Here is a 13,331-nt window from a genome sequence, read left to right as displayed (position 1 = left end):
TTTCCTTCTACCTGAAAATTATGTTGTGTCTGTTTCTCCCTCTACATTGTATGCTCACTGGGGGCAGGAACTATGCCTTACTCTATTGTACTCTACTAAGCACACAGTATCACGCTCTGCACATGGGAGGTGATTGAATACTATCAATCAATGGATAAGGTACATCAGTGTTGAATCTTTAGTACCAATAAATGGATTAAAAATTGATGAGAAAACTACAAAATGAAGAAAAATGTTTTTATATTTGTGCATATCTGCTCCTTCATACTGACATTTCCCAGTATGAGCATGAACTCTTTCCACCACGCAATTACTAAATCACTCCTTCCCTGTTAAATGTGAAATTAAACCCAGTGTCACACCTCTCCTTCAGAAGCTGCTCCCCGGCAATCCTCTTCTACTTTCCTCAAGAAGGTCCATATTATCAGATACAGCCCCTCCGAAACACACTGGTGTGAACTTCCCCACATTCGCCCTGACCACCAGCCCCACCCAAACATCTTGGGGGGGGGGGGGGGGGCGCCTCCAGGGTCACGGTGTTTAAAGAGGGCTGCTGATCTCTCTTGGGGTTTAGGGACTGGCTCGCTGAACGAGGCCTTATTAGGCTACCAAACTGGCCAATTTTTAGGCACCACAGATGGATCAATCAATCGAATTTATTGAGTGCTTACTGTGTGCAAGGTATACGTGGGAGAGTACAATATAACGATAAACAGACATTCCCTGCCCACAATGAGCTTATCATCCAGAGGAGTAGACAGTAATATAAACAAATGGATTACAGATATGCACATAAACGCTGTGGGGCTGAGGGCGGGGTGAATAAAGGATAAAAATCCAAGCGCAAGGGTGATGCAGAAGGGAGTGGGACAGGAGGAAATGAAGGCTTAATCAGGGAAGGCCTCGGAGGAGATATGCCTTCAGGAAGGCTTTGGGGGCTGCGGGGTGGGGCAGAGTCATCGTCTGTTGAATATGAAGCGGGAGGGCATTCCAGGACAGAGGCAGGACAAGGAGGAGATGGCGGGGGTGAAACAGATGAGATCAAGGTACAGTGACTAGGTTAATCATCATTGTATTTGTTAAGCGCTTACTATGTGCAGAGCACTGTTCTAAGCGCTGGAGTAGATACAGGGTGGTCAGATTGTCCCACGTGGGGCTCACATTTTTTTTTTTTAATTCCCATTTTTACAGATGAGGTAACTGAGGCACAGAGAAGTTAAGTGACTTGCCCAAGGTCACACAGCAGACAAGTGGCGGAGCCGGAATTAGAACCCATGACCTCTGACTCCCAAGCCCGGGCTCTTTCCATTGAGCCAAGCTACTTCTCATTTGACTAGGTTCATTCTCATAATGACTAGGTTGGCATTAGACAAGCCAAGTGTGCGGGCTGGGTTGTAGTAGGAGAGCAGGAAAGTGAGGTAGGAGGGGGAAAGATGATTTGAGTGCTTTAACGCCAGCGGTGAGGAGTTTCTGTTTGTTGCGGACGTGACGGACAACCACTGGAGGATCTTGAGGAGAGGGGAAACAGGCACTGAATCCTTCTGTAGAAAAGGAATCCAGGCAGTAGAGTGCAGTATGGATCGGTGCCGGGGAGAGACGGGAGGCAGGGAAGTCAGCAAGGAGGCTGATGCAGTAATCACGACAATTTCTAATGACAGATAATCTGTCTTTTCCCCGGTTGTCCCAAACCATGTTGACTGGTTTAATTATGAAAGGAAAGATGCAGTCTAATCAACGTTCGCAAGAACTGCTCGGAAACAGGCTTCCTGGGAACCCAGGCAAGTGTTTGGAAAACCCATTAAATAAACTAGTCCCCAAATCTTTACATTTTCATAATGAGGGCTGGAGCCAAAAACAAAAACCTCTCCTAGTGTGTGGATCTCACAACTTACTGTTGCACTTGATGGCTGCAATTGGCACTGGTAAAGCTGACAATCATCTGCAGCTTTTCGGTAGCATAGTTTACAAACTGCTGCTTGAAGGCTCTCTCCTTGGCTCGAGTTGTCCAGGTTAGCCTTTCGTAGAGATAGAGGGAACCATACATACTCAGGGAAAAGGCTATGAGTTTCCAACCAACTGTTTTCCAAACCTGTAAGAGAAAAACATACCTCTTAAGTAAAAAAGAACGGAGCGGAGAGGATAAAAGGATGGAGGAAGAGAAGGGAGACTGCTAGCTATTTGGCATGCTCTGCCTTGCTATTTCATTTTAATTGGGCATCTGCAAACCGACTAGCACAAACCTTTTTAATCTCACATATAGGCTCCCACAAGAAGTTGAAGCTTCTTGTTCCTGGAAACAAATTTCCTTTTTTCTGCTGGTATTGGACAGCAGAACAGTCCACAAAGAGTTTGACTGATTTTTCATTTATTCAAGCCTATCTCAACACTCAGCTGATATATCCTACTAATGATAGAAGAGGGGAAGGAGGCCAACTTCAACCCCAGAAAATCTGTCTTCATGATATGAAACTGTTTTGCCCTTTCAAGAAATTTACACCTTCTCACTGATCTCCAACTCCCGGAAAGGAACTAAAAGCTAAACAATTCTGAATTTGCCAACTGAATACCCTGTACTAAATATTCATATTTACACTTAAATCGTCATGCACTCATCATTTGAACCTCCAACTGTCGGTACCAGTTTGTGCCTTTAATCACCAAAATGGGCGTTGACTTCCAAAATTTCAGTTGTCTCGGTAATAAAATAATTGTTACTTGCCACTCCTCCAACAACGATGATGGCCATAGAGGTTCTTGATGTTAAGGAAGCTAAACCTGTTGCTAGAGTAATCATAATTTCTTCCTGTGACACATGATCTGGTGTTGCAGGATTGGTAGGAGCAGCAGTGGGAGTGGAAGCTAGAGATCGAGGAAGCTGGAAAGGTAAAATGATGGAAACAATGTCTCACGGAACTAGATCACAGAAACGCTGTCAATCAATGGTGTTTACTGAGCATTCACTACGTGCAGAGCACTGGACTAAGCGCATGGGAGAGTACCATACAACAGAGACAGCAGACCCATGCCCTGCCCATGACAAGCTTACCGTCCAGCGGGGAAGACGGGCTACCTTCCCTAATCCCCGGATAAATCTTAGTTCATATTCCTCCTGGCCCCTATCCCTTAAGGCAGTGAGAGCATCAGAACTGTGGCAAGTAGGTAATGTCTATTAATAGCATTCCTTCCTTCAGAACTGAAATTCTAATACTGGTAACAGTGACAAAGGAACGGTCCCTAGAGTGATTTCACTAAGGTCATACCAAGAAAAGAGTGCAAGTAAATGCCAGGACATAACTGTTTTGTCCTAACGCAAAAAAGAGTTTTGAGAGAGCCACAGTTAGAGGGCCTCCCTAAAAATGTTCATTTTAATTAGCCTTAAGTTTCAGGTACAAATGCTTCAAACCAGCACTCCCTACCCCCAATAAAAAAGGGTTTCCATGCTACTATGAAACTGAACTGCTATTAGATCCGTGATGGCACACTCTCCCGCCCACCCCCAGCTGCCCTTTTCCTCCCTCTCTACTGAAGGTCAGCTTGGGTAACATGGTCTGTGGCTTGGCCTTGGGATATGCAGATCCAGAAGAGCACACATCGCACACATACAGGCTTCCCTTGGGGTCTTAATCAATCAGTCGTATTTACTGAGTGCTCACTGTGTGCAAAGCACTGTACTAAACTCTCGGGAAAGTACAACAACATGGTTGGTAGACGCATTCCCTGCCCATTTTAATTTGCAGCACTTTGAAAATAAAAAGATCCTCCATAGGCATCACTAGTAACATATTTATTCCTTCCTCTTCCTCACTCCTGAACATATTCCTCGGACAACTGAATACTTCTTCCACTCAGCCACTAACCTCTCATTTAACTGGCAAGCTTCCTCTTTGTACAGGAGGCCCATACTCTCAGGGAAGGAAAAATGTGCTGCGTTTCAGCTCAGCTGTTTTAAGGGTTAGTAAGAGAGAGGTATTAGGCACTGGAGAAATAACAATAAAACTGAAATCAGGGTGACTTCCAAATTCAACCAAGCATCTCCAATGTTATTGGAAAAAACTCTGGGTTCTTTTCATTGGCGAACTACATTCCACTTGTCGGGGAGAAAGCAAGCACCACAGAACTAACCGGTTTACATGGAAGTACAAAATAAAAGCAAACACTCTAAGAGACTTAACAAGCTTTCAGAGATGCATAAAATACCTTACCTGCAAAACGGGTTCCGCCAATCCCAACAGTACACGCTGAGCGTTCTTAGGGCCCAAGAACCGATTTACCAGAGCGGCCCATCCCAGAGAAAAACGAAATACAATATCCTCTTGAAAATCTGCGCAGAGTTTGTGACAATTCAGGTCGTAGCTGAGGTCAAATTTCTTACAGGGGATCAGAACGTGGAGCTGATTCTGCACTCCGGGGGGAAGCAAAGGCTTCAGATTTTCTAGGCAGAGAAAGAACAAAATGAACACAGTATTTCTTTCAAACAGCAAGTCAGTTCACGCACACCTTCCATTAACTGCATGACAGCCAAAAAATAAAACCTTTCAGAATTCCATCCTAGAGTACACAACAGCTATAAAGAAGATGACTGAAGCAACTTGGCAGGGATTGTGATTATCAACTCTATTGTATGGGACTCTACCAAGCACTTAGTACAGTTCTCTGCACAGGCTAAGCACTCAAATACCAATGATTGAAGAACAAAATTAGAAATTCTCAAAGGACATTATTTCTTTATTTAATGTCAGACTCCCCCTTCGTCCGCTAGACTGTAAGCTCACTGTGGGCAGGAAATATTTCTATTTATTGTTGTACTTTCCCAAGCATTTGCACACAGTAAGCTCTCGAAAAATACTACTGAATGAATGACTTGTATCTCAATACTGGAATTTAGTAATTAAATTCATGAAAACCCTTTTAAAATGAAGACATATCTGGTTACCCTATTTGAAATTCTCCATGCAATTACGGGAGTAAACAAAACTAGAATACAAATAATTCTTCCCTCCACAGTATATGACACTCAAGACAATGTAAAGCCATTCTCTAGTTTCAAACAAAATCCATTAAAATTATACCAATTATTTCCTGCTGTGATTGATGCATTGAGGCATTGACTTCACAGGAGCACCGATCGGCCAAGTTTTTTCCCATACCATCTTCTATGTGCTTGTTTAGTTCCTATTAATAATGTTAAATTTTCATAATATTAATCCCCAAACTCCAAAATGAGGTTCACAGATCCCCCCCAAAAGGGGGGAAAATAGAAGGAAAGAAGAAACACCCAGCAGAAACTTCTGGTGTGAGACCATATGTGTGTATGAACATAGACATACACACAAATATATATAAAACATATAAAATATATCTATGCATTTACATGTAATATACATGTACACACACAAGTATATTTATGTTATATAAAATGTATCTGCACTTTGATTTGACAAAGTAGTGCTGTGTATCTACATATGTGTTTTCTAGCCACCTTAAGGTTTGCCCACATTTCCAAGACAATTATTTTAATAAGAAACGCTGAGCTCTTGGTTTTAGTTCACTATATTTACATAATAGAAATGACCAAGCCAAGAAGTGAATAATATTCTGGATGACCATAGGTGACATTAATTGTCGGGACACTGGAAGAGTACAGGCTTGGGAGTCAAATTCTACCTCTGCCACTTGTCTACCGAATGGCCTGGGTAAAGTCACTTAACTTCTCCGTACTTTTGTTTTCTCATCTGTAAAACAGGGACCCAATACTGATCATCCCTCCTACTAAATCTATGAACCCAGTCTGTACACAGACTGTGACTGTGAAACAAGGACCATGTCCAACCTGATTATCTTCTATCTACCCTAGCATTTAGGACAGTGCTTGGCACATAAGAAGCACTTAACAAACAGCACAATTATATTACAGTTAATAAAGTCCATTTTTATAGTCCCCAGCCTACAACTGAGACTACAGTCGTATGAACTACAATGTGTGTGTGTGTGTGTGTGTGTGTGTAGTTTTCTTCATAGTCCAAGAAAACACCACTGACAGAAATTCGCTTATAAGGGTTCTACAGTCTCAATCACATTGTGAGGATTAGAATTAAGTGCAGCAAGCAGGGGTTCCTTTATATGACCCTTCTAATTTTAGCCTAAGAAAACCAAGTTAATTTTCAAGACGGGAAATATTTACACAGAAGGTAAAATTATTAGCTTGATAGTACATTAAAATGTGGGTTTCATCAGGACGACATGAATATGTTGTGGAAAAAAACCTGGATTACGCTATCCTTCTTTTGCACTGTTTGCACATACAGTACAGAGTGATCGACTTACAGTTTTGTATAGTTTCAGGACATTTGGGGAAGGATGGAAGTCTGAACAAAATTCATCAACCAAAAGAGAAAGTCGACAAATTTCGTCTGTCATGGCACATGAAACCTGAAAATATTAAAGTGTAAAAATTACTAGAGAGAAATCCACAGATCATTCAGTTAAAAACTTACCTAGGCACAGTTCTTATGAGGTGATTCGAGAATAATTTTTTCACATAACTGAAGAATGATCCCAGAATACTTCCACTGTCAAGGCAATTCTGTAACCCACCTTATTCTCCACCTCCTCAGTAACCGCTTTGATTTTTTCCTTAACATCCTCTGTTAAAAGGTTCATCTGGTTTCGAATAAAGTCCAACCTGTCTGTCTGGTCCTCCCTCTCTTCCATTGAATATACCCTATATCAGCAGCAAGGGTAATAAATCCCCAAGTTAGATCACACAATTACAAACACAAAATCATTCCAGAAATTCACTCGCAGAAAGGAGTGGAAAATTATCAGCGGTCTTACAAACGAAAAAAAATAACTCATCAAAATTGATTTGATGTTAAAATGAAATTAGCCATTTGATGAGCTAAAACAATGCCACTGGACATCAGTGTTTGGGCACAAGGGGTACATGTTCTATTGGTTTCTCTGGATTGAGAAACAACATCGATCCCTACCAGGAGGCAGAGACAAAGTTCTTCTCCCCTATACGTCTGCCAATTTATTTCAATCATCATCATTAGCAAAGCTTTAAAAATGCTTTAAGAACTCCACTCAGAAAGTAGTTGGTAGCTTCACAATGGAGTGCTAAAAATGATACTTTACTTCGCTTTTAAGATTCACCAAGTATCTGGAGCAAACAGATTCTTTTAGTTGTCTCCCCCTTTGCAAAGAAACTGTATTGTGATTTATCTGTTTCGAAATATTACTAGTTGTATTTGTTTCATGGAATATTACTGTCATACCACAGAAAAAAGGCCATCATCTATTTATTATTTACAAAAAATCAGTACCAGAAAAACCTCATAAGAAATTCTAATTTCACCATTAGCAATCCACTACCAGCTTACTTCTCTTCACTTGGGCAACAAAACTGCAGAAGTTGAATAGAATCATCCAAGTGCTGTGATCAGCTAGAAAATGACTTTGGTCCCGGAAAACTAAACTGATACTAAAACAAGATCATTTTAAATAAATTAGACTTTATATGACACACTGTCTATTGGTATTCCCACAGTGTCTAATCCAACCTACTCAATGCATAATGCCCATTTTTTTCCTCAAGGAACTTAATGTGTCCTACCTCCTTTGGCCCTCGCAAAATCTCCATAACACAGGTGTGATACCTGCCCTCTTACCTATTTTACTGACGGGGCACTCTCAGGGCTAGGCGAGATCATTTGCCCAAGATCACGCAATTCATCCAAATCCCCGGGGGGGAGGGGGATCCAATTCTTCCGATTCAGAGCCCAGGCTCTTTTTGAGTTTTCTTTACACCACGCTGTCTCCCAAATAATAGGCTACAGAAAGACACACAACCCAAAAGAACGCGTACCTTTTTTCTGCTGCTGCCAAATTTATTGCATCCATTATGTTTTTCACAGTATCTATGATCTGTTTAGCTCTGATAGTGTGCTGTTCAAACTTGGTTTTCACTGCTGACTGCGAGATACACTCCTGCGAGGGGGCCCAAGCCACAACACATTACTGTAATTCCATCCCACATTTTCAGGAATTTACACACACACGAGAGAACTTGCTGCTACTATAACGGAACACAGACGGAAATAAAAATAACACGCCTGATAACTAAAGACAAAACTAAAAACTTGAAAAGGATCTGTAACAGCAAGTCTGGAGCTTACGGTGTCTGTCCACAGTAATGTGCCATGGGTTTGTAAACGAAAAGCATAACAAATCATTTAAATAAACATTGAACAGATGGGTTTCCAGTTACAAAATTTAAAAAAAAAATCATTTCCCAAAATGAATTCTCTGTTGTAATCAGATTCATTTACTATCAACATCTTTCTTTTGGTGCCATCAAACCTGTGATCGTTTTTTTCCCCAAGCTTCCACTTATAAAAGAGTAATTTCTAGGAGCTGCAATATGCTGTTCCTTCTAGTTCTCCTCTAATGCAGGGGTTGTGTCTTTGGGGCAGGGAATGTGTCTGCCAACTGTTGTATAGTACTCTCCCAAGTGCTCAGGACAGTGTTCTGCCCATAGTGAGCGCACAAGAAACTGTGCCATTGATTGCAGAAATTGGCATTAAAGAAAATCCGCAATGAGGCACTGCAGGGACACGTGCATAAATGCACAAGCACCCACACACACCACTGGCGTGGCGGGGGATCCGAAATGGGTTTAATGTGCCGGAAGAACCGTCCCTGACTCCCTAAAAGCTTTCTAATCAAAACCAAAAGTAAATGCACATTTCAGCAGAACCAAGTGCTGTTGTTACAATGAAATCCTTATCTTTAAAAAAAGTTCTGCTGAAACTGAGATGCCTATAAAAGAGCAGAATCAGGTTCAAAGTGGCAGCCAGGGTAGAGCCTTTAAAAATTAACCTGTAAATACACTTTTCTTTGATGTGCCTTTCATTTTCAGTATCGGTAGTCAAACAAATTTCAAGCGATGAAAGTAACGGAATTGAAAATTGAATTGTTGGGGACATTTCAGGACATGCACATTGGTTATCTAAATTATTATTAGAGTTTATACAGCAATTTAATAGAATTCATTATAACGATCCTGATGGCCAAAAATTCAAGAATGCTTCACTGTAAACCTTTGTTTTCTAAGACTGCTTCCCACAGTGAAATTTTATCTGTGGGCCAAAAAGACAGTTTTCCAAACTGCACACTCATAAACATAGTAGAATACTCGGATTATACTCAGTGCTAGGAGAGATATGAGATAATCAGTTTCAGACACAGCCCCTGTTCCACATGGGAGTCAGTCAAAGACAGAGGGGAGTGCAAGTATTTTACAAATGAGAACAGTGAGGCACAGAAGTTAAACAACTTGTCCAGAATTACCCAGCAGCCAAGTGGCAGAGCCAGGACTAGAACTCAGGTCTCCTGAAATCCCTGTCTTGTGTCCTTTCACTAGGATCAGGATCTCTTCAGCTCTCACATTCTCAGAATTTGGGGGTCTGAATATAGTAGGCAAATCTACTTTTTCTTACAGATGTGCAAATAGAGGCAGGAGCCTTCTTCCAAACAAGTTCATTCAAAATTCAAGTCTCGCTAACATTAACTGAAATAGCTAAAAACTGTTTTTATTCTACTAAAAGATGAAAACTCATTTATCAGATGTAATCAGTACTGAATCGGGTATGTAATCCAAACAGAAACCTATAAATATTACAGGATGAAAAAAAAGGGGGGGGGGGAGGAACAGAAGGAAAATAGAATGATTAAAAGCAATGTTATGTTCCTCGAAGAAGCAGATCTAGGTTTCAGCAATGAAGACCCTCAGTTCATAAATATCAGCACAATGTAAGAGCTAGACTGTGTGGGAAAGAAAATGACTTCAAGAGTTAGTAAGCAGTAAAAAAAAAAAAAAAAAAAAAAAGAATAATTCCACAATCCAAAATTCCACAATAAGCCCAAGAGTAATTTTCTAAGAGGTTGAAATAGACAGATTTATCCACTTCTATCTCAGTGGGAACGACAGTGATTCTAGTGTTATTTACTTAATATAACAAAAGAATAAACAGTCTAATATAGTAGATGAGTCAATCAGTGATAGATCCGTTATCTATCATAACGTCTCTGTCCCCTGGTAGACGGTAAGCTCCTTGTGTGCCTACCAACTCTGTGATATTCTACTCTCGCTACTGCTTAGTACAGTGCTGTGCACACAGGAAGTGCTCTATAAGATCGACTTCTAACAGCCACAATTTAAAAATTAATTGCAGAGATCCTGATAAAATACCTACTGAGGTATTGATTAAAGGCCCGACAAACAACAGAAAACTGCAACCCATCCCAGGTCCCAGTGACTGAAAATGGTCTGAGACCAATTCTATGCCAATCCCGTTCAAGACGAAGACTTCTTTTGGAAAGATTTCCGTCCCCACCTCCCTATCCTCTGACACTCTCCATACTACTGATAAAAAAAAAGAAGAAAAGTTACAAATTGGAGAAGACATAAAAACATCAAAACTTCTTTAAATTGATAAACAATTAGATTTTCAGACATTATTCGGGTGTGTTAAGAGGGGTAGAGTAAGTGCACAAGGCAAAGTAAACATAGACACCCCTTGATCTGTATTTTAATATACATACATAATAAACACCCCTTGATCTGTATTTTAATATATATACATAATATTATGTATGGCCCATATGAATTATTCTCTCGAGTCCACAAGAGCCCACCCTGATGCTAAATGTTCAGAGATATAATCACAAACATTAGTCCAAAAGCAGGCTTGAAATTCAGAGCAAACCTTCTTCTATGGGCGCTTCGAATCACCGATGCTACTGCAAAGGTTGCTCGAGCAGATCTAAATTTCAGAAACGCCACCAACTAGGTGTGTGTTAGGATGCAGCATGGCTCAGTGGAAAGAGCACAGGCTTGGGAGTCAGCGGTCATGGGTTTGAATCCCGACTCTGCCACTTGTCAGCAGTGTGACTGTGGGCAAGTCACTTCACTTCTCTGGGCCTCAGTTCCCTCATCTGTAAAATGGGGTTTAAGACGGTGAGCCTCACATGGGACAACCTGATTAGCCTGTATCTACCCCAGCGCTTAGAACAGTGCTCTGCACTTAGTAAATGCTTAACAAATATCAACATTATTATTATAATTATTATTATTAGGAGAGCTCTTGTGCCTACTTTTTGTCCTTCGGGAACTAAGAAAATGAGGTTAATTATTGAGTCCTCAGGAAAAGTTGTTTCATAGCACAAAATGAAAAAGAATGAACTGAAACTGTGCCCAAAACACTTTAATCTTCTCCAGTGAAGTATAATGAAACCCAAAGGAAAAACATCTAGAGGAAATACCTTTGAATTCTCTAACCTTAATGTCTCACCCTCTGAAAACAGTGAAGAGGAAAGAGACGAGGGCATTAAGTGGAGTACTCAGCTCAAGTGCCTAACGTAGATTTAGATAGAATTAACTTTGTTTTAGGCTATCTAGCTATAGCTCACTGTTCCAGCATATTCCCCTCACTAAAAACCTTTGAGGGGGGCAGCTCTTACTACTTTACCTGCTCTAAGTGCTTTTTTTCCTGGGTGAGGAAGGGCATTTCCAGAACATCTCGGCAGAGTCAGAGCCTTGATGGGGGGAGAAGAGAATCTCTGGCTCTCTGAGGAAAAGATCCTCCTCTATCCCGAGTATAGCTTCTGCATCCGTTTCTTTTTTGCTTTTTCCCCATGCCTTTCGGTCTGTGCACAACTGTGTGCTTAATAAGACAGACTACTTGCTTCTGTGGTGAAACCCCAAAGAAAGAATGCAACAAGCATTCAGGGAGGTAGATGCTTACTAGGAGTAGACCACATGGCAAAGTGTCATTGAAGTCTAAGAGGTACTCGGAAAAATAAAACATTAATACCTGTGGTAAAAAAATATCCATTAGCTACTTCCCAAACCTGACGTGGACAATAACAGCCTGCAGAGTGACTCTCAACTTCCAAACCATTCCTGCTGCTCATACATACATTACATACATACATACAAATGCTCATACATTTCCTCCAGTAGTTGCTGAAACGGCAAAACATTTTCAAACAGGGGATTCTAAAATTAAACTGAAATCTTAGGTTCATCCAGGGATACTTATGATTGAAAGATGGAATCTCCGCACCTACCGAATACTGCATAAGGCCCAGAGACTAGCCCTCCCTACCTCAAAAATTTGTTCAAAGTTCCGAAACTCCTGAAATCTTGTCTGGAAGCCTTCGGCAAGTGCACCACCTAAAATTTGGCAAATCAGAAGTTTTAAATTAATCTGATTAAAAAGTTGACTTGGTTCAAATAATGTTTTAAGACCTACAGTTTAATACACAAGTAAAAAGCTTATATTTAGTTAATAGCAAGAGATCCACATTCAGTACTTACCAGTTTCTGGCATTCCTTGGGCTTTCTGCTTTCTAGCACTAAGAACTTCCTTGGCTGAAACAAAGAAAATGCGATTTCGTGCCTCTGAAAGATCCACGACTTTCAGTTCTTCGACCAGGAAATTTAAGCAGCGTTCCATATGCTGTTTGCGTACCTGAAAGGAGCACAAGGACTGTAAATGAATTCCATTCAAGATTCCATTACTTAGAATTAAAATGACCCATCCATCAAAAGATTGACTACAAAAAGTGTTGAAGAATTTCTTTCACTTGAAGCATCAAAGAACCAAATTTGGGGTATTTTAGTCAGTTATTTGGAATTTGAGACACACACTGATGGGAAAATGTACCTTCATTAAAATATCAAAGTAGTTAGTCTGTAGGGTATTAGGCACTAAATACACAGGACTCAGAAATGTCCAGAGAATAGACTACACTGCACTGTACGCTTTTTAAAAAGGGTATTTGCTAAAAATCTAAAATGAAAGGGCACTTAGAAAATATGAAACAAGGCAAAACAATATAAATACAATCATACAAATCAACCTCAGTTGCAAATCTGATTATACCTCTCTCCTAATTCATATCCATGTCTCTCTATTTTCTAAAGCAGCCTACGTTTTGAAAAGCATAAGAATCCTTTTATTACATTCCAATCTTCGACGTAAATAGACAGCTTCCAAAATTAAGACTACAATAACTCACATCTTCCATGTATTCAGGCTCTGATGCAGAAGCATCCCAACGGTTATTCAAAATGAAGATATTAGGTTTGGAAAGTCGCTCATTTACTTTATGAAAAAAGTGCTTTTCCTAAAAAAAGACAAGAGTGAATGATTTTTAAAAGAATTATTGAGGATTTGAAATGTAGTTCATTCAAGCTCATTATGGGCAGGGAAGGTGACCTGCTAATTCTGTTGCATTCATTCAATCATATTTATTGAGCGCTT

At 40.4% G+C, this 13,331-nt stretch overlaps 1 protein-coding gene across 1 annotated transcript in view; it reads right to left on the bottom strand.

Annotated features, from left to right (window-relative positions):
• The window catches only part of MFN1 (mitofusin 1), a 36,210-nt gene that overhangs the window by 5,043 nt on the left and 17,836 nt on the right, over positions 1-13,331 (bottom strand). The window contains exons 7-16 of the mRNA XM_029060151.2: positions 13,087-13,194; positions 12,383-12,536; positions 12,171-12,238; positions 7,868-7,989; positions 6,595-6,721; positions 6,325-6,429; positions 5,070-5,172; positions 4,203-4,432; positions 2,720-2,875; positions 1,893-2,089 (exon numbers count right to left, since the gene is read on the bottom strand). Coding sequence (XP_028915984.1) covers positions 1,893-2,089; positions 2,720-2,875; positions 4,203-4,432; positions 5,070-5,172; positions 6,325-6,429; positions 6,595-6,721; positions 7,868-7,989; positions 12,171-12,238; positions 12,383-12,536; positions 13,087-13,194 — 1,370 coding nt within the window. The remainder of the gene's footprint in view (positions 1-1,892; positions 2,090-2,719; positions 2,876-4,202; positions 4,433-5,069; positions 5,173-6,324; positions 6,430-6,594; positions 6,722-7,867; positions 7,990-12,170; positions 12,239-12,382; positions 12,537-13,086; positions 13,195-13,331) is intronic.

This window comes from Ornithorhynchus anatinus, chromosome 1, assembly GCF_004115215.2.
Source record: "Ornithorhynchus anatinus isolate Pmale09 chromosome 1, mOrnAna1.pri.v4, whole genome shotgun sequence".
NCBI lineage: Eukaryota > Metazoa > Chordata > Mammalia > Monotremata > Ornithorhynchidae > Ornithorhynchus > Ornithorhynchus anatinus.
Note: the sequence above shows the minus strand (reverse complement) of the source record. Positions and strands in the feature narration are given on the sequence as shown.